The sequence below is a fragment of the Cynocephalus volans genome, chromosome 14 (assembly GCF_027409185.1).
Source record: "Cynocephalus volans isolate mCynVol1 chromosome 14, mCynVol1.pri, whole genome shotgun sequence".
In the NCBI taxonomy this organism is placed as follows: Eukaryota; Metazoa; Chordata; class Mammalia; order Dermoptera; family Cynocephalidae; genus Cynocephalus; species Cynocephalus volans.
In genome coordinates, this window is record NC_084473.1 from 10,064,207 (window position 1) to 10,086,362 (window position 22,156).

Sequence of the window (22,156 nt, forward strand, 5' to 3'; positions counted from 1 at the left end):
TATACACACACACATATATATATATGTGCATAAGATATGCTTATAAAATATATATTGTAAAGCATGTGAACTTTGAATTTATTTTTTACATTATGAATGTTCTTTGAGAAAGTTAAAACAATAATAAATTATATAAATGGTATCCAGAAATTTGTATTCATTGTATTTTAAAGCTAAATTTGTGTTTTAAACTAGATCACTTTCCTACTCTTTATACCACAAGTAAATCTCAGGTGGATGAAAGATCTAAATATTATAATCTTTCATATATGCATATGTAGAAGTATTAGAAGAAAACAAGTATGAATGTTTTACTGATCTTGAAATGGGGACTTTGTAAGCATGCCTCAAACCCAGAAGCCAAAAGGAAAAGATTGATAATATGACTACAAAGTCAAAGACAGATGACAAACTGGGAAAATATATTTGCAGCATACTAGGACAGTGGACAGAGTAATAATTTCTTTAATGTATTAATAGCTCTTGCAAAGCAATAAAGAAAAAGACAACCTGAGCAAGGAATCTGAACAGATGGTTTTCTGAAAAAAGAAATGCAAAGGCCAAGCCAAAATACATGATAGGATACTCAACCTCACTCATACTCAAGAAATACAAATTAAAATAAAGAGATACTGTTTCCCACGTTATTAGGCTGACAAAGATTATAAAGATCAATACGTGGTGAGGATATTGGGAAACCAGGCATTCTTGTTCAGAGTTCATTTATTAATGCAACAAACACAGCAACTTCCACCTTCCAGGCATGTTCTTCTAGGCACTGGGGATACAGCACTAAACAAGATACCTGTCTGTAGATCTTATATCCCGAATGGGAGCAGACAGTAAACAAATATGTAATATTTGGGGGAATGAGGTACAATGAAGAAAAAGCAAGGTAAGGGGTGACAGCGTGGACCATTTTATAAAGGGTGGTTGAAGGAGGATCCTCTAGGGAGGTGATATTTAAGCAGAGACCAACTTTCATGAAGTACAGTAGAGGGAGAAAGCCAGGCAGTTATCCAGGGGAAGATCATTCCAGGCAGAGCAAACAAGTGTAAAGGCTCTGAGGTAGGAGCATGCTTGAGAGAGTCAAGGAACAGCAAATTGTTGAGGGTGGCTAAAGTGTTGTGGTTGAAGGGGAGAGTGGGAGGAAATGGGATAAAAGGTTGACTTCAAGGCCATGGTAAGGACTTCAGCTTTTATCCCAAGAGTGTCATGGGAAGCCATTGGAAATTCTTAAGCGAAAGAATGACCGACAACCTGTGTCATAAAAGTATCACCACTTTGACTGCTCTGGTAAATAGACTGGGAGGAGACATGGGCAGAGGTAGAGGGACCACTTTAGAGACTTGTATTCATAGAGGCAACAGATAGTGGTTTGCACTAGAGTGATTGCAGTGGATGTGGTAAGAAGTGATAGATCCCAGGTACGGTTCAAGTATGGAATAAATAAGGACTTGGTGATGTGTTGGTTGTATGGTGTGAGAAAACTCCTAACTTTATTTCCTCAGCCATTGAGTTAAGGTACCATTTATTCAGATGGGGCTGTTTTCATTGCCTCCTGTTCACCCTGTTGGTGAGGGAAGTTATTCCTGAACTAGGGTTATGGAAATGGCTGAACACACAGCACCCAACACTGAACAGATGAGATCAATAGCAGTTTATTAATCATGTGCTCACACCCTGGGGGACTCACACCCTGGGGGAGGACACAGTACACTGCACAGGAACACGTGGGGGTTGCCCTTGGGATAGAGTGAACAACCTGGGATTGTGAGAGGCAAGCTTTGTAGTATCAAGAGGGTGGGGTGACTCCTGGTTCCCACAGAAGGATGTGATTAGCGTGTTTGAGCAATTCCACAGGCCGGCAGGAACTACTCCTGACTCTTAATAAGGAGACTTGTTCATTTAGGGGGCCTTATCCAAGGGAGCAGAGCGGGGATGGAAACTTGCAGTTAGGCCACTCAAGCCCTCCCCATTTCCCTAGATGTCAAGGCAGCACATCATATTGGGCCTTAATTTCAGGCCTCACACCACAGGGGAACACAGAAAAGTGGGGGGTTGGGAACTCAGTTCTGTTTGGAAATGTTGAGTTTGTGATGCCCATTAGACGTTGGAGAGACGTAAAAGTAGACAGCTGAGGCTGATGCGGGGGGAATCCATAGTTCAGAGGTGTGGGGGAGAGATGTGAATGTGGGATCATCAGAATGTAAGTGATCAAACTGTGAGACTAGATGGGGTCTCCTGGGGAGTTCGTATAGACCGAAAAGAGGCCTTCACAGATGTTCGTCAGGTGGAGGAAGTTCCCTTATACTTCTAGTTTGCAGAGAGTTTTTTGTTTTGTTTTTTAAAATCTGGAATCAATGTTGTCCCATTTTTCAAATGCTTTTCCTGCGTCTATGAAATGATGATATGGTTTTTCTTTTTTTCCCTTGGATAAACCTTACTTGGTCGTGATCTAGTATCCTTTTTATATGTTATTGAATTTGATTTGCTGAAATTTCATTAACAGTTTTTGTGTCTATGTTCGTAAGAAATGTTCTGTATCTGCCTTGTGATTTCTTTATCCGGTTTTGGTATCAGGGCAATGCTGTCATCACAGAATCAGTGTGAAGCATTCCCTTCTCTTTTATTTTTATCTTTTAGAAACATTTGTGTAGAGTTGGTATTATTTATTCCCTAAATGTTTAGCAATAAAGTCTTATCTGGGACTGGATTGGGAAGGCTTTCTTGTGGGAAGGTTTTTAGCTACAAATTCAATTTCTTTAATACCTATGGGACTATTCCATTTATCTATTTCTTCTTGAGGAAGCTTTTATCTTCAAAAGACACTGTTATAAAAATTAGAAGTCAAAACACAGGCTGGGAAAAAATATTTGCAAAACATATATTCAACAAAGGACTTTTATATAAAGAATTCTCACAACTCAATAAGAAAGCAAACCACCCAATTAAAAATGGGCAAAAGATTTGAACGGACACTTCACCAAAAAAAATATACAAATAAGCACATGAAAAGTGCTCAATGTCATTAGTTATTAAGAAAATGCAAATTTAAACCAGAATGAGATAACACTATTTGCCCACTACAATGGCTAAAATTTTGAAATAGTAAGTGTTGGCAAGGACTTGGAGCAACTGCTGCTCTCCCACTGCTCGTGATAATGTAGAAAGGTACATCCATTTTAGAAAACTGTTTGGTGGTTTCATTTTAGAAAACTGGTAGTTTCTTAAAAGTGAAAATGATGTCTACCATACGATCCAGCCATTCCACTACTTGGTATCTACCCAAGAAAAACAAAGGCATGTTTTCACACAAAGCCTTGTACACAACTACTTAGAGCAACTTTATTTGGGATAGCTGGAAAAGGAAAACAACCCATATGGCCAGCAGAAGGTAACTGGATAAACAAATTGTGCTGTATCCATGCAACGAAATGCTAATTAGCTATGGAGAGGAACAGACTATGGAAATAAGCAACAGTACCCTGCTCAGGAGTAGAATTCGGGGGAGAACATAAAAAGCAAATCTTCTATCACTTTAAGAATTGCTTTTTAAAGATTTAAACTGAAAAATCTTTTTTCAATATGACCGTTATGGAATCAACAGCATGGTGTGAAGTGCTGCGGCACTTCAGCTGAATAAAAAGAGTTGCTAACAAGTTCCATATACTTACAAATACGGAGACAGAGTTCAAGCTGTGAAAAGCTTGGGGCCACCTACAAACATGAAATGAGATCAACGATGGAGGAGAAGGAAGTGAAAAATAAGGTTTCACATGCATTTCAAATGTTAAGAATTAACATTTAAGCCTAATGAACACTTAAGCCTAGGAGTCAGTGTTTTCACATCTGAATACAGCATTCGACTGTATAGGAAAAAGCTTATCTATCTACTGCCAAAAAGGGAAGAGGGAATTATTATGACAGTAATAGCAACATATTGAACACCTACTGTATCCATATATATGGTACCATACCAAATTCAGTCTTCTTGCCCCTGGGCCCCACCAAGGTCCTAAGGCCTGGAGCCAGGGGAAGCCAAACCCAGCCACAACTAGGCAAGCTGCCACCACTGCCCCAGGGCCCTGCCAGGGTCCTGAGATATGGAGCCGGGGGAAGCCAAGCCCAGCTGCAACCAGGTAAAGAGCACACCGGAAACACCATTTCCACGTGGGTAGCCCACCACAGCCGCAATTGCCAGGACTGCCACAAAAGCAGCTAGTCTCTATAGCGGCAATCACAGCCACCGTGCAAATGACGTGCTAGACTCTCAACTGCATCGCACAAGGAGAGGCACCAGCAGAGACCAAACAAACAAAAGAACAAAAAAAGAAGAGGTCCTCTGAGTAAGAGAAGCAGCATTTGACTTATGATAATAAGGGAGGACGTGACCACACCTGTCTCAGTACTGGACAGATCATCTGGGCAACAAACCAACAGAGGAACAGTTAATCTATCAGATGGAGAGAACAAATCTATGGTTATTAGAAGGGGGAGGCGAAGGGGGAAGAGGAGATTGGATAAGGGGCATAAAGAATAAGTATGATTTGTTACAATGAATATACTAATAAAAAATCAAATAAATACATGAACAATTTTAGTCTTAGCTGCTCTCTGTGGGCCATACTGTTATCCTCATGGAACAGATGAGGAACTAAGGGTCTGGCCAAGGATGCACAGAGAACACAAGGCTGAGCTGAGATTTGAGCCCAGGTCTCAGCCTCCAGATTCCAAACTGCATTTTGAAAAAATCATCAACTGTAGATTTCCATTGCTTTCGCAGTCTGTATGTCTCCCTTTCATCTGCATCCTTGGGATGGCGGAAGGTTTGTGGATATTTTAGTAAATGGGATTCAATAAAAATGTCTTGATTGTCTATCACAGTGGTTCTAAAGTTGTGGTTCCTGGACCAGCAACATCGGAACTACCTTGAAACTTGTTAGAAATGCACATTCTCTGGCCCTAACCCTGATCTACCAATTTGGAAGCTCAGTGTGGGGCCCAGCAATGTGTGTTTAACAAGCCTTCCGGGTGATTTCGATACCCACTAAAGTGTGAGAACCACTGATTTATCATATATGAATAAAGGTCAAAAAATCAGTGACATCGTGTATGAATTAAGGAATGCTTTTAGGCTGAACAGAAACCCTAACTACTAAAACAGAGGAATTTATCTTTCTTACATAACAGAGCTTCTGGAGGAAAGTGGCTCCAGATTTGGCTCAGTGGCTCAGCAGCATTGCCAAGGACCCATGCTGCAGGCTTGCTCCGCCACTCTGCGGGACGGCCTTCTGTTCAGCTCGTTACTGCATGGCCACAGGCTGGATACCGCAATGCCTCACAACCACATTCGAGGTAGCAAGAGCACTGTAACCACAGACTTTCTCAAGAGTCTCTCTGTCCGATGAGGAAAGCTTTTCTAAGAGCCCCCGGTACAGTGTCCTTTGCATTCATCGCAGGCACTGCCAATAACCAGCAAAGGGGGACAGTATTACCACCCGGTTCAGATTATCACGGTGCATTCTCGCCTTCCCTCGGATTAAGGATCTTTGTATAATATTTGAGGGAAACGAGGGTACTGTTAGCAGGGAAAGGTTTAATGATGTCTCTATATGTTCTCTTTGCTCTCAAGTTCAAAGTCTTAACATCTCATATGTGCAAAATAGGGTGCTATGGTGTTACAGGTAAAACGCCCCCTAACATCTGTTGGTCATCTCCCACCAGGGCATTCTGTTAGACACTTTATAGCTCTGAGCATCGAGATCTGCTCCAGTCCTGCGGAACCACCCGATAGTAATAAGTGCCTACGTCGTGTCTCTCACGTACCAACCACTTTTCTAAATGCTTCCTACATACACACATATATATACACACATGTATAAACAATTGTGTTAACTTAATAAATGAGCTATTAATTTAATCCTCACAATAATCACATGATGTAGGTACTATTATTATTCCCATTTTATGGACAGGGAAACTGAGACACAGAGGGGTTGAGTAACTTGCCCAAAGTCACACGCTAGTCTACAGAATAAACCACTGTACCATACGGTCTCCCTAAAGACTTAAACAGTTCTTGCCCTCAAGGAACTTACAATATTAGCAGTCAAAATGTATTTCACTGCACTTGACAAACAAAAGCAATGCAACTTGATTTTATAATCTATAACTCTTTCCTAGCCTCCATCTGGGGTGGAGGCACTGAAGACCGAGAGATACCGTCAGGAATGGCTAATCTTACCAATTAGAGATATCTTAGTCTCTTCAGGGTAAAAACAGGCGCTTTGGTATGAATATTTAGTAAAGGGAAAGTTCGAATCCCTATTAGGGCTGCTTCTCCCTTCTGGGTGAGCGGGTGGGAAGGGAGGGGCATCCACTCACCTATGTCCTCAGGTCCTCGCCAGGCTCCCATGTAGTACAGTCCCCAGTGCCACTGCTGGGGCCCACCAAGGGCAACAGGGCCCCACTGCGGAGCCCCACTGCAGTGAACCTGCTGCTGACAGCTCCTCTTAGTTCCCACTTGTCCCCAAAGCCCTCTGTCCTCTGTGGGGTGGCAGCGCCCAGCTCCACCGCTACCTTCTGCACCCTCCCTAGGAGCAGGCAGCCACCTGCAGACCCCTGTCCCCGCAGGGTGGCCTCAGCAGGCTGGGCCGCCATCACCCCGACTGGCACAGGGTCACCTGTGGGTGGTCTTCTCCAGTCTCTGCCTAAATATTTGCCTCAGCTGTTTCCAAACTACAAAGGTACGCACTTATGACATGAGGCAGACGTAGGCTCAGTCAGTGCCACACGGATGTACAAACCAAGTTCACTGGAGCGGGCAGGAAGGGTAGAGACACCACTGCACGGTCCAGGGTGCCTCTGGAACCAGGCGTCCATGTCCCCAGGCTACCCCCACCGGGAGCAGGAACCAAAGTTTATCTCTTTTCAGGGGATGTAATAAATAAATTATTTTGCTACTGAAGTGACTTATATCTATTGATTTGGGTAAAATATCTTTTATGAACAAATTCTGTTTGTTTCTAATTAGATTCCTTACCGCTACAGTGAGCATAATTTTATGATTTAGGCGACCACCCTAAAGGGAAATAGAACAAAGTGAGATTTCACATGGTCTCAGATCCAGTGACTGTTTTAAGGGTGAAATCAGATACTTCCAGGGAATGGAAATAGAATGCAGCAGATAGCTGTGCAAAAAAGTTGAAATTGTTTTATGTCTCTCTGTGATCAGTCTAAGCTTATAGCCACACAAATATAGCATACATGTACCGAAATTGAGTTAAATTTCGTGTTTTTCTCTTAGTATCACATTTGGATCATTAAAACATCATGGAAAAGCACAGCTGGGAAGCACATTTATTAAGCACCTGTGTTGTAGGGAACATTTTACGTTTGCTCATTTAACAATATAGATAAATCTACAACTATAGTAATTCAAGGTCTGGTCACGGCAGATTCAAATAAAACCTCTAAATTAAAAAAAAAAAAAAAAATTAACGTTAAAACCAGTGAACGTACCGTGAGAGTCTTTTCCCATGAGACTACACATTGGCCCAAATATTTCATTAATCTACAGGGGTATTTCACACATTTTGAACATGGTTTTGTTGTGTGTGTGTTTGTTTTTAATCCTCCCAAAAATGTGCATTTGCTTTAGGCAGTGCAACATTTCTGTGTTAGACTTAAAAGAAAAATGAGCATCTCTACCTGCCAGCACTGGCTCCTCGTGCACCAGGTCACATTATTCTGGGACTGTAATGACGGTCACAGGTTGATGCCCACAGGGGTGCCTTATCTCCCTGCAGGGTAGCATTTCTCTCTGAGCACGAAGCAGGCCTGCCTGTCATTGCCACCCAAAAGCCAAGCGCCTTCTAAAGCCCTCAGCAGGAAGCAGACCCCAGGGCTGGCTCTGGCACCCCGCGGCAGAGGCTGCAAGTTCACCTGTAGAATGTCTATAATTCTTAGTTATCTTTTTTCCTCCATTGGCACAAAGCCACCTAGGAAAAAAAGCAGTATTAATTTCAATCCTATATTTACACAAAAAGACATATTGCTTAAAAGGAGAGAAGGCGCACTATTTCACCAATCTTCAGGTAGACCTTAAATAGAATTTCTAAAGTGTGGCTGCTGTAAGAGTTCGGTGAATTATTACACATTGCAAATAGTTGATAGTGTATATTTTTATCTTGAGTATGTAGCTGGTGACTTTTTTTTTTTTTTAACTTAAAATGCCTCTGTGTTCTTGAAAGCTGAGTAAATTCACACAGTATTAGGTCTCTCACAAAATGTATTCAAGAAGCTCTTAGTGTATGTTCCCTTGTCTTGTGCCCTTGTGAAGTATTTAAGTATAAAGTGACTTTAATGTCAGACTTGCCTGATAATATGCTATGACTTCAGAAGAGCTTACAAAGGAGTATTTTTATTAACTTTATAAATTAAGAACCTGGTATTTCAGCTCACTTGGCCTTTTGCCCTTCTGAAACAATTATTTCCTTCTGGAACAATTAGTACATGTTTTATGGATATTTGCATTGAGCTGGGTGACTCACAGATACTCTGGAAAGAATATTTAACTTAAGAATACCACTTAAATGTAATTACCTTTTGTCACTACTGTTGTCCACACTAACTTAAATTAAGTGATTAAGTTAAACATTACCTAAAATGAAAAAGGTGGTCTCTGAATTTAAAAACTCCTAAAATTAAAAGGAGGGAAAATGTGTTCTTTGCCATGGTAGAGGATAAGAAAAATTAGAAAACGTGCTTACTTATTTTTACCTTGCTCTACTTGGAAACTCACAGTAGAATAAAAGCCTCCCCGGGCAGGCCCCTTGGCTCCCTGGCAGCACCCTGAGGGGGCCTCAGACCGGGGAGGGGTCCCCAGGTCTCTGCTCCCCGCCGGGCCACCGTGCACCCTGCAGGGCAGCGTGCAGGCGCCGGCTCCTCTGCACCCCAGAGCCGGTTCGTCTCTGGTTGCCGCTTTGTTTTCACTGCTCCTGACTCTCCATCCGCGGTGTCCGGCAAAGCGCAGCCCCGGGACCCGCGTCAGAACCACTGGGGGCGCTGCTCGGGGCTGTCCCGGCGCCGGCCCCCCGCCCACAGCCCCGGGCGGGCTGCACCCCGTGCAGCGCCCCGCGGCCTGGCCAGCGCCCCCTTTCTCACTGCTGGGCCCCTGCAGCACGTCCTATTTTTGACACGTAGCGCAGCCAGTTTATGTAGGTGTCCGGAGGCGCCACTTGCCATGGCTCCGTGGAGAACCTGTATCCAATAAATGCTCAATAAATGCCTTTGATGACAGTAAGGATGACGAAAAGGAAAAAAGCTCCCTACTTATCAGCTACTGCAAGATCGTTTTCACTATTGAATGAATGGACACGGACGGTGTCTGCCTTCCAAATGCTGGTTTTGAGTCAAATCGAATTACTCTTAGGACAGATGGGGAGAAAATGCGCATGACTTTTGCCCATTCCCGTGGCCATATCCAGTACCCACGCGGTGCTCAGGGCATGCCAGGCACCGTCTCACCCACTCCACAGACGTGGGCTCTTCCAGTCCTCTCCAGCCTATGACGTGGTACCGGATTAGTTTGCAAAGGAGGACACTGAGACATGGAAAAGTTCAATTACTTGCCTAGGGTGACACCATAAGCGTTGGAGCCTAGATCTGATCCCAGGCCCCTGGCTCCAGAGTCTGTGGGCTCCCCCAGCTCACAGCTCTGCCTCTCAAAACCCCAACCCCAGGTGATGTCAGTTTGGAACCTAAGGACCCCAAACGCTGCTCCAAAGAAGAAAACACTAGCATTTATGACTAGAGTATATCCTCACCAACCCCCTCCTTCAAACCTCCACCCCAAACCTGTTCTTCCTCTTCATTCCCAGTCTTAATTGCAGCACATTCACCTAATCACCGGGCTATAAATCTCCAGCCCCTCCCTGCCTGTCACCCCACCATCTCATCAGTCACTCAGACCTGACTGTCCACTGTCAAGCGCCTCTCTGGCTAGTCTCTCTCCATCGACGTAGTCACTGCCCAGCTCAGACCCTCATCTCTCCCCTGGTTGGTTGCAAAACCTCTCTCCTCTCCAAGCATTTATCATTTCTCTGCCAATTATTTCACAAAAATAGATCTAACAGCACTCTGAGGCACAAAATCCTTTGATGGCTCCTTGCTGCCCACAGCCTGATGGCTTGGCCTGGGAGGTCCATCCGACTGTGGCTCCTACACTTTTCCTGTCCCCTGCCCTTCTGTGCTCCCTCAATATCAGGCAAGCCAAGGCACCTCACACCCCGGGGCCTTTGCCCATGCTGTTTTCTCTATCAGAAATGTCCTTCCTCTTTTCAAAAGAACGCTTATTCTTCCTTTATGACCCTGCCGAAATGCCATCTCCTCAATCAACCTTCCCCCCTCAACTCCTCCAGGCTCTGTGCTGTCGTTCCCAGGCATAGAGCACACATCTCCATTAGGGCATGTATAACATTTGTGCCAACGTGCCCAGGTCTCCAGAGGGAGCAACCTGGGTGCTGGGCTGTGTATACTCAAGGGTACTTTGAAAAGTTCATAGAAAAGTAGAATTAAAAGATAGTAAGAATCTTCCCATGAATTTTTGGAAGTACCTTCGTGTATATGCCCAGTGCTGGCAGAGTGGCTCCCTCCCCAACCCCGAGGGCTTGGCAGATTTTGAGGTTAAGAGACTTTAGACCTTATGTGAAAAATAGAGTTCACAAGGATAATATAGGCAACGTGCCAAAGAAGCATATCTAGGACATTTTATACATCTAATTTGTAATAATGAGTTTGACACTGTTAATCTCCACTTACCGCCCGTAGCTCGTCAGAAACTTTGCACCAGCCTCTTCTGTGCATTTTCAGTGAGATGCATATAAATCGGTTTAGCTTCAGTGAGAGTCATACGCATACTAGGAACCGTTTTTTGTGCTTTGTCTACTCCTCCATCTACATGTTAAAAGCCCTCTGGTTTCATGTCTCAGAGTTAGTGCCTACCATCTGCTGATGTGGCCCCAGAGCAGAGTAACTTGGAGTTTTATGATGCTTTAGGAACGTTTATTAAAAGGATTAAAGGATTTCTAAATAAGTAATGCTCGATGAGCTCCCCAATTCCAAAGCAATGGAGCCAGAGTTATGCCGATGATCATTTCAGAACAAACACATACCAGTTCCTCCATCTCATGAAGAACAATCCAGAAATTCCAAGAGCTGCTTCTACTGTTTCTTCCTCACTTGATGCTTATCTCAAAATTTTCCTGATTTTTTCCTTCTTCTTTTCAACCTCTAGTTCTTTTTTCTAATCACCACCAACAGCAGTAACTCAGAACTCCAGATATTGGAATTGATAGTCTCATGGTTTAGAAAAGACATACAAAAATGAATCCAAAAATCCTTGAATTTAAAGGAAACTGGTGGGCCGAGCCTGTGGCGCACTCGGGAGGGTGCTGCGCTGGGAGCGCGGTGACGCTCCCAGCGGCCGCAGGTTCGGATCCTATATAGGAATGGCCGGTACACTCACTGGCTGAGTGCCGGTCACGAAAAAAATAAAAAATAAAAAAAATAAAAATAAAAATAAAGGAAACTGGTGAGCTGGTGAGGGATTTCTGTAAAAACCAAGTTAATGAAATGTCAACTATGGGCAATGACTTAATTCCTCTTTGCTTGTTCCCACCTATAAAGCAAGGATAATATTGCTATTGTACTAAAAGACGGTGAGATGCTCCAACAATTTTAAATGGACATTATCTTATAATAATGATGTTTGGCCACTAGTAACCCTTTTTTCAAAGAGTAAAATATGCAAATATGAGCCAGCAAGTCTCACCAAGGCCTCTCAGCTCCCCTGTCTGGGGTGTTTTCTTGAAATGGCAGTAAGCCTGATAGCTACGCCCCACTTGGTGTTAATCACAGGCAAGAAGGGGTTCACTGGAGGTTAAGACCAGTGCTTCTAAGCCCAGGGCTTTCTGGTAGCTGTGTTGCAACTGTCAAGCCTTCACTGGAATGACTGATCTACAGTGAGGCCAGAAGAAAAGAATGTGAGATATCTAGGTTCTTCCAGTTGCCAGCGAGTGGGTGACAACCAGCTTTACATAGCTGCTTCTGCCTCCATTCAGAAACAGGAAGAGGTGCTGGCTTCCTGGTGACCGAATCTGGATTAGGTCCCAGGTATTTGACAAGACTCACCTGAGACTACAACCTTTGTAAGCAAGCACGTTCATAACAATGTCACTAGAGACATTTGAAAACAGCATACAGATACCAAAAAATGGAGAGATAATCCTAAAGTCAACATGTTCTCTCAGTTTGAAAGTCAACTTAGAAAACAATCAAATGCCAACTCCCAAGTCAGATACTATCACTAGGAAGCTCAGCCATGGCTCTGTCACATTTAATGTGTCCAGACTGCTATATAATAGAGGCCACAGGCCAAACCCAGAATCTCATGCAGAAATACTCACCTATCTATCAGCAGTACCAACCAACACCAGAAGAGAAAGTGTGGGATTTGGAAACAAGATGCCTGGGTTCAAGTTTCAGACTTACTACGAGACTTCGAATACATCATTTAATCTCTCTGGACCTCATTTCTCCACCTACAAGATGCTCATAACTCTGTGGACCTTGAAGGGTTGTTTTAAGAATCAAACATATGTGATCATGTGCTGAACACTACCAAAAGAAGTCATGTCATTACTATCTTGAATAACCACAATAATTGTTGATCCTCTATAAGATGCTTGTCTCTATGCCAGATGAGGGATTTTTTTATATGAGATATACTTTTTGTCCCTTAAGCAGCTTATTATATAGTGAGGAAAATGGGGAAGTAGAAAGTTTAATATTTATTGAGTTCCTGTTATGTGCCTGGCATTGTCTGAGAAACTTTTCTTAAAAACAAACAGGGGGCTGGCCAGTTATCTCAGTGGTCAGAGCGTGGTGCTGATAACACCGAGGTCTAGGGTTCAATCACTGTACTGCCCAGCTGCCAAACAAAAAAAAAAAAACAAACACACAAAAAATGAACAAACTAACAAAACTCTTACTGATAGGAATTATAATCCCATATTCCCCAGTTGAGGAAAGTGAGGCTCAGAAGGTAAGTGACTTTCCTAAGTCACAGAGCTGGAGGTAAGGGTGGAAATTCCACACTCCTTCCCTTCCACACCCCGTTTCTCCAGAGTGGAAGGACTTTCATGTCATGCAGGCAAAAGCATGAGTCACATAGCTCTGGTGAACTGGGTAGGACACACTCTTGGGTGTCAAGGCATGGAGGCCCTGCCATTGGCTTCCAACCACTTGAAATGTCTCTTCATCGGGGCTGAAGTTCCTGCATGTGATGAGCCCTACAGATGGCTGTCATGTGGTCTCATGCCCAACAGGCAGGCACAGGGAGGAAATAGACAGGGCTCCTGCCCTCCTAGTCATTAAAGAACATGAGCGCTGTCAGTGTCTGCGTGCCGGGCACTGTGTGAAACTCTTTAAGAACATGATCTTAGTTAGCTCCGCAATACCTGGTATTAGCTCCCTCAAGAAATCATAGGACTGAGAGAGAACCCAGGACTGGCAGTGAAGAAGACTGCTTAAGGTAAAAAGAAGAGGCATGTCTGGAATTTGAATCCAGATCTGCTTGACTTAAAGTTCTTCTCTCAGGATCAAGCAGAACTGAATTAAGTAAAAGGCAGAGCAACTTGTGATGAGCGGTTTAATAAAGGGAGAGCTGAGGTTCTGGGAGAGGGTTCCTAGCTGGGCTTGGGAAGGGTTCCTGGGAGAGATGGTTGGAGGCTGGCCTTTAAAGAAGATGTAGACTAGGGCGGTGAGGCAGAGAGAGGAACAGCTCAGCCAATGCCAGGGGCCTGAAGTGCAGGACGTGTTCAGGGAACACTGTGACGGGGCATAGGGCACGGGGGGCTTTTAACCGGAACATCAATTTGGAAATGCATGTTGGGGCCAGATCAAGAAGGAACTTGAATGCCAGTCTAAGGAGCTTGGACTTCAGCCTGTAAACTGCAGGTAGCTATGAGAGTTCTGGTCATAGCAGCCATTCTTAGAGCCATGGGAGATTGGAGCTGGAAGAAACCAGATGACCTGTCCAACTGTTTCCTTTTACTGAGGCTCAGAGAAGTGACTCTATTGAGATCACCCTGTTGGTCAGTAGAAGACCCTGGCTTACAACCCAGTCGTGTGACTCTCCCAGTCTGCCATCTCCACCCCACCCCCACCCCCACCCCCACCCTGAGTCATGTTAGTGGGAGAAGGGTCCAAAATTAGCTCCCCACTCTGAGGCCCACGACTTGGGAAGGTAACTTGCAAGATCCTCCTTCTTTTAAATAATACTACCGCACTCTGGAGCTTAAAAAGGTTACTGCCTCAAACAAATGAAAAGATGTGAAACTCACTCATAACGTTAAAAAATGCAAATCAAAATAATGACATACTATTCTCACCTAATAGACCGGCAAAGCAAACTTTGATAGTGCCCATGGCCATCGAAGAGGTGGCATGGGAGGCAGTCTGATACCCCGTCAGTAGGAGTCTCAGCAGGGGCGGCTTTTTGGAAATCAATCTGGCAAGATCTATAAAAATTGCAGCGGCGTGTACCTTTTCTTCCAGCAACTCCAATTCTAGGAATTTATCCTATGGCTATACTTGATCAAGTGTGCAACGGTGTAGTTAGAGGGATGTGTACCGTGAATGTGTATGATTGTGAAAAATGGGAAAAAAGCTGCTCACCAATGGAGTCTAGTTACCATGGATACATACAAAGAAGTAATTGGGGGCCATTTTTTTAAAAAGTGCAGTAGATTTCTGTGGGCTGATGTGGAAAATGTTTAAGACATGAAGTGAAAACAAGCAAGCCGTGGAGGGCTGTGCACAGTGTAAGTCCCATCTGCATAAGAAAATAAAATGTACGAGGGCACTTTGAAATGTTCGTGGAAAGATTCGTATTCTCTTTTCATTCTATTTCTCTATGAAGTTTTTGAAGTACCCTTGTATGTATGCTTGTATACACATAGAAAATATCTGAAAGATACACAAAAATGGTTAATAGTGGTTATGTTGGGGGTGGGTAGGGGGTGGAGAAGACTGTACTCTGCATGCTTCTGTATGGCTTTTATTTCTTTCTTTTCTTTTCTTTATCCCTTTCTTTTTTGCCTCTTTTATTTTTTTTTTAACTATGAGCATGTATTATTTTTATAATTAAAAAACAGTAAAGACAATTAAAAATAAAGAAGGTATTGCCAACAGTTCATATATGCAGATTTTTATGCTTTCTTTTTGTTGTTGTTAACTGGCCTGTATGGGGTTCCCAATCCTCATACATGCAGATTTTAACTTCTGTTTAAGAGAGCTATTACAAACTACACAATCTTATATTCACATTTACAAAATAGACCCAATGTTTCTTATTACTACATCTATGGTGCAATAACTTGGGCTCTTCCTGTTCTTGTTTTTGGCTTTCTGACTTGATCGTTCTTCATTCATCCTCTATTTATTTTGTACCTACCATGTGTCAGGCACTGGGACTGAAGCACAAAGACTTTCATCTTCTGCAAAAGGAGGATCATTTAAATCAGCCCCAGATCCTTACAGATGCCTGCAGAGGACAAATCCATTCAATAATTATTTACTGGATATCTTCTATGTATGTACCAGGCAATGGGGACATAAAAGTGAAAGACATTTACAATCTCTGCCCTCTCTGCAAAAGCTCACACTGTGGTGGAGACAGAAGATCACACATAAACAGAATGTGGTAAACGTGGTGACGACTGATACGGAAGGTACTGTGGGTCCCATAGGACACAAGCCTGGAAGTCAGTCAGGCCACCTGGAGGAATGGAGAGTCCTAACTGAGTCTGGAAGTTAGTGGTCTGTCAAGCACGGAGAGGAGGAGCAGGAAATTGGGGGTGGGGGAGAAGGTGGGGTGATTCTTAGGGGTGAGCAGTACCGGAAGGCACAGGATTGCAAAAGGGGAGTTTGAACTGTTCCTTTATACACTGTGCTAAGGATTTTGGACTTCATCTTGAGTGCAATAGAGAGACATGAAATTTGTATTTGACAAGGTCACTCTAGCCAGTGTAGAGACAGATTAGAGGAAGAAGAGGAGAGGCAAGATAAAGGGACATTGTTTCTGAGGTCAGTCACTTTAGCACCAGCCTATGGACCACACTTGCATCCGAACTATGGACCACCTGTGTGATTACTTACTTGACATTTTTCTTAAATTAGGTCACCTTGAAAATAGAATTTATCTAAACAGAAAACTAGTGAGTACAATTAAAGAACAGGCTGCATGGCTCCAGTGTAGTACCCAGGGCTAGAGCATGGATGGTGGACATGGTGGTGAGAAGGGAGTCTGGGTGCTGATGGAGGCGCCCAGGGGCCTGGGGACAGGCAGCAGACAGGGAGCTGGCACTGAGTAAGACACGATGGCCTCCACGCTGCCTCATCGGGCCTCATGTCACGTCCTACTGGCAGCAGTGACCCCACTGACCCTCCTTCCTGTCTCACCTTCTTCACTCGGCTTCCACCTGCCTCAGGGTCTGCCCTTTTCTGTCTCCTCCGCTGGCTCTTCTTCTTCCCAGCCCTTCAAGTGTTGGAGGATCCAGGACCCAGTGCAGTCCCATCCTCTCTCTTCACCCACTTCCCTGGAGATTCACCCTGACCAGAGACTTTAAATACCACCTCCACGCTGATGACACCCAGATGTCAGCCTTGGCGCAGACCCGTCCCCTGGACTCCAGTCCCCAACAGTCTACCTGATACAGCTCCTTGGATCTCTAATTAATCTTGAACTCCCATGTCGAGAACGTGACTCCTGCCCTCCCCTTCCCTGTGGCAGTGGATGGCAAATCGTTCCTGCAACGGCTCAGCTGAAAAGCTTCCAGTCCTCCTCGACTCCTTTTCTCTCATACCCCATATCGAATTTTCAGGAAACCCTGTCGGTTCTGCCTTCAGAAAATATCCAGAATTCGACCACTTCTCATCACTTACTCTACCGCCCCAGGCCACGCCGTTGTCCTTTGCCTGTACTGTGCCAGTGACCTACCCGGGCCCCCTACCACACAGCAGCCAGGTGAATTATTTAAAACATCAGTGAGACCCCGTCACTGTCCTACTCTAAGCCGGCCAATGCTGTCTCGTCTCACTGAGAGTAAGACCCCAAGTCCTTACAAAAGCCTGCCCTGCCCTCACAATTTGCTTCCCTGTCCCCATTCCCTCTCTGAATGTCCCCTCCTCCTCTTCTGTTCCCCTCCAGCCACACGAGTCTCCTCGCTGTCCACCGAGCACACCACTGTGCTCCCACCTCACGCACGGCAGTCCTCTGCCTGCACCAACTGTCCCCCAAGTCCCCAAGTAGCTGCGTGGCTCGGTGCCTCTCCTTAAGTCTCCGACACCCGCTTCCCACCCCACGCTCCCCATCTGCGGGCCCCGTTTTTTTTCCTGTCGCAGGACTCGCCACTTGCTAACACCCCTGCCATGCACTTTGTCGCCGGCTACCCCGAGCACCCAGGAGGACAGGGGACGCTGTCTGTCCTGCTCACTGCTCTCGACCAGGACAGCTACCGGCATAGAGGGGCCTCTCACTGAGCCTGTGTGGAATGAGTGAGCAGAGCCTGGAGGAGAAGGGAGCTCCGGCTCGGGAGGGACAGTTCGGGCCAGCAGGGGCGGGCAGAGGAGCGGGGCGGCGGCAGGGGCTCGACGGGGGTCTGAGGGCGAAGGGCGGGCGGAGATGGGAACGGGGCGCCCGGGGAGGAGGGGGCTGGGGCGACCCCGCCACCAGCTGGGGAAACCGGTGAGGACCCCGGAGCAGGTACCCGGTGACTGTCACCCAGGGCGCGACACGGGATGGACGAGGAAGAAACCCGGTGGGCATCCACTGCGGTGGGCAAGGAGGGGCAAGAGCGGAGCCATTTCTCGGGGAAAAGCCACGGACTCAGGAAGTGACCAGACGCGAGAGCTGGGAGGTGAGAAGCGGGCACGGAGCGTCGCGGACCCCAGGCGGGCGCACGGGCACCGGGTGCACCCGAGACGGCAAGAGCGGAGGGTGCGGGCGGGTCCCGGAGGCTCCATCCCTGCAGCCGCGGAGGGCCGGAGAGTGGACAAGGAAGGAGGAGGCTTCACGGCCCGGGCACGTCGCGGAGGGCTGGGGTCCGCGCCCGGTGGGCGCTCGCAGGTGCGCCGCGGCGCCGCAGGTGCCAGCCAAGGCGGGCGCGGACCGCCACCAGCCCCGCCCGTGGCCCGCAGAGCAGCCACGCGGAGCACGCGCACCCCCCGGCCGCGCCGCTCGGCCCCGTCGGCCCAGCCCCGGAGCCCCGCCCGCCGGCCAATCAGGCGGCGCGTCCGGCCTCCCAGCCCGCGACGCCCCGCCCCGGGTCGGCGCGCCGCCAGCCAATGGGTGGCCGAGCCCGGCGCCGGGTGCGTGCAGCCCGCGCGGAGCCGGCTCAGAGCGAGAAAAGCGAACCCAACCCGTCGGGGCCGCCGCTCCGGACCCGCCAGCCGCCGCGCCGCCCGCCGCCGCCTCCTCCCCCCCGGATCGGGTGTACTGTCCCAACCCGAAAGTCCAGTTCTGCGGCCCGGCAGCGGCGAGCGAGCGCGATGACACAGGAGTACGACAAGTGAGTGCGGCGCGGGCGCGGGAAGGCCGGCGCCGCGGGGGGGCCGCGCCGAGGGGCCGCCGCCCGCACCTGCCCCGCGGCCCGGTGAGGTGGGCAGCTGCGGCGGGCCCGGGGCGCCGGCGGCCCGGCGAAGTGGGCAGGTGCGGCGGGCCCGGGGCGCCGGCGGCCCGGCGGGCGGGGGCGGGCGTCTCGCTGTCCACCGTGCGCCGCCGCGGCCTCGACCCCGCAGCCCTCTCCGCCTCTTTGTTCGAACGGAGCCTCCCGAGGAGACCCTCGCCTCGGGGAAACTCGACACCGGAGACGGGCCTCCCTCCTCCCGCTCCTCCCGGGGAGGTGGGCGCCGGGCTGGGGGGGGACGCCGCGGGCGCCCCGTGGCGCTCAGGGATCTCTTGGAGACGCGCTCCTCGGCCCCACAAGTAGCCTCCTCCAGGTAATCTGTTGTCGCTCAGCCTTGTCACTCGGCCGACCTGCTGGGACTTCCAGGACAGAGGAATTTAGGGAAGGGGTGAATGCTGGGGTGTCGTGCCTTGTCTTTTCCCCGGCTGGCTGCGCGGGTGTGAGAGCTGCGGGAGCAGGTATTGTGCCACTTGCATCATTGGTGGTGATTACAGATCGCTGCGTTTTTAACGCTCGGGACTATCAAGAGGATGAAACTTCGAAACCAGGGTGATAAACTAGAAAGTACAGCCCTAACCGATATGCCTTTCGGAGTTTGTGATTTTAAAAAAGTAGTTTGGAAAATGTAAGGTCATGTAAGATGTGATAATGTCAGTCATTAGGGGAACCTGGTGAGGGATATTTCTGCATTTTCTTTGCAACTTTTCTGTAAATATAAAATTGTCCCCAAATTAAAAAAAAAAAAACTTATTAAAAAAAAAAAAAGGCCAATCAGTGTATTTCACATCAGTAATTCCTGGGCAGATAGGTACCTCTCCCAGTTTTATAATTATTTGGTAAGGATCCTTTTGTTGAAGTGTGCTCTTTTTCTGGATTAGAAGATTAGATGTTGTGTACGGAGTACTTTAATGGAGTGATCTTGTGTTGTGGAATATGCAGTTAAATTGCTGCTTGAAGTATATCTCAGAAGTCTGAGGGACCATTGGTGAGGAGTTTAAGACTCACCTGACAGTGACGATGAGCCTTTAGGGACTAGCAGCAGCCTGCGACTGGTTTTGTGTTTATTTCTTGAGGTATAGTTTAGATAAGACAAAATTTCCAAAGCTAACATTTTGGCCTTAGGCATACTTTGGAAATATGAAACACCTTCAGGGTGATCACAAACAGAAAGCCATTTGAAAAATATTTATTTTCTGTTGCTTGTACAAATTTGGGGTGGGGGTGGGAGGAGAAGGGAAGCTGAAAAACTAGCATTACGGGAATTGAATGAGCCAATGCTGTCGTAGTCTTCTGGAAGTAGCTATTACACTATTAATAATAGCTTAGCAGTACACCAGTAAATCACCCCAAGATTCCACTGGTTTAGTAGCTGTCATACGCTGGTACTGATGGCTCAGGGAATGCCACTTTGTGTATTTATTTTCTTAAAAACTTGAGGTTTGTATAACCTCCATTTTTACTATCTCCTTTGAACAACACTTTGTGTTTGTTTTGTGTTAAAATAGTACACCATCCCAAGACTTTTCTTACCAAATGTAAGCTCCTAGGACTTTATGTGTAGGCATGAGTAAAAACACTGGCTTTGAAATACTCATATTTCATTTTGACTGAGGGTAAATTAAATTGGGTTTATTTTTTTTACCCCTTTGTCAAAGATGTTCTCTTTTTTCTAAATCTATATCTCTTTTTAAAGGGTCTGGGTGACTGCCAAGCCCTAACCTTTGTTGATTATTTGAAAAGATAATCGGTCTTTCTACATTCACTGTTAGAATAGGTAGGTCACCTTTAGGCCATTTACATATTTCATTTGTGTGTTGCAATGAGAACTGATCTTTAAATTTGCTTGTTAGAATAGTGATAATTCAGAGTAGTGCCAAAGATTTAAAATTTATTTTCTTTCCTTTAAAAGAAAGTGCTTCATTCTACTAGAGTCAGTGTTCCATTTTTCTCTTTATTGACTTGTTAAATAGTACCAACTGAACAGTTGTTGAGACTGTTTACATTTCAGGTTTTTGGAATCAGTAATGTTTGCTTTAATCTTTTAAATTAAATCTTCTGTAAGGCTTCACTAAGATCACCATTGATTTTTCTAGATTTTTCCCACCAAACTACAATGTTAAACTGAAAACAGTTCTTGCCCAGTGTGGAAAACTAGTGAAGATTTTTTAAAACAGATTTCCCCACCTATTTTTTTTTTAATCTCTTTTTGTTCAGTGGCTTCATTTATTGTTGTAGACTCTTAAGTGTTTATCTCTAAGATAAACAGTTAACTCCCATCCTAGAAAATTATGTCTCTTTATTGATTTACAGTCCCCTTTGGCCACATTCCAATCTGCTGATAATCAGTAAGTAGAGTATTCTAACTTTCTCATCTACCCCCAAGGATTAAATGAAGTAGTATCCCTTTTTCTTTCTGCCCTTCCCCCCCTGTTTTTAGGTAGGAAATTTTTTCAGGCCAGGCATCAACAGGACAGAGAGGAAAATGACATGTAGCAGCATGATGAGCCACACATACTCTCTTGAAGAGGGCACAGTCCTGACTGTGTCCTTGTGTTTGTTTATATAAAGTGTTTGAATAGCCTGGCATTTTCTTTTTTTTTTTTTTTTCCTTGCCAAATAGTATATTCTGCATTCATTGTGTAGGTTAACCACAGGCTCCCTGGCTACCTAAATATCTTATATCTTACTGACGGACCCATTTGTTTGCATTTCTGCATTTAAGTGGTTTGTTTTCTGGTCATGTCTTAATTTGACTTACTGGGGTCATTGATGAAACAACAGACTGTTTTATAGCAATTTCAAGGAATTGGTTGTTTGGTTCTTTAAGAATTAGCTCATGAAGCCTTGCAGTAGAAAAGTGTAACTGTTTTTTTTTTTATTTATTTTTATTTTTTTTTTATTTTTTCCAAAGCAAACGGCCAGTGTTGGTTCTTCAGAATGAAGCACTTTATCCACAGCGGCGCTCTTATACTAGTGAGGATGAAGCCTGGAAATCCTTCCTGGAAAACCCTCTCACTGCAGCAACCAAAGCGATGATGAGCATCAACGGAGATGAAGACAGCGCAGCTGCTCTGGGTTTGCTCTATGACTATTATAAGGTAGGTTTGCCTGCTCTTTCTTTACAACCCTTAACAACAGTCTAAGATGCACTTGATTCAGGTGCATATAAAACAGTCATTTGCTGGTAGCATGTAATGCAAGTTGCTACTGTACCGACTATAAGTAGTTTAATGACTACTTTGACTTAGTGTGGTTCAAAGCTGAAAATCCACGCTTGCAGAATCAAAGGGTTGCTTTTAAAATGTGTGAAGTAGCCAGCTGTTCTGGCTCTATCTAAAAGGTAAAGCTACCATGAAAGAAGATGGTAGATGTATCTTACTGGATTTGAACATTTTACCGAAGGT

The 22,156-nt window shown here is 45.6% G+C and overlaps 1 protein-coding gene across 1 annotated transcript in view; it reads left to right on the forward strand.

Moving 5' to 3' along the window:
• Positions 1–18,615: 18,615 nt before the first annotated feature.
• The window catches only part of GRHL1 (grainyhead like transcription factor 1), a 48,319-nt gene continuing 44,778 nt past the window's right edge, over positions 18,616–22,156 (forward strand). Inside the window, exons 1-3 of the mRNA XM_063077739.1 lie at positions 18,616–18,635; positions 18,733–19,065; positions 21,664–21,850. Coding sequence (XP_062933809.1) covers positions 18,616–18,635; positions 18,733–19,065; positions 21,664–21,850 — 540 coding nt within the window. The remainder of the gene's footprint in view (positions 18,636–18,732; positions 19,066–21,663; positions 21,851–22,156) is intronic.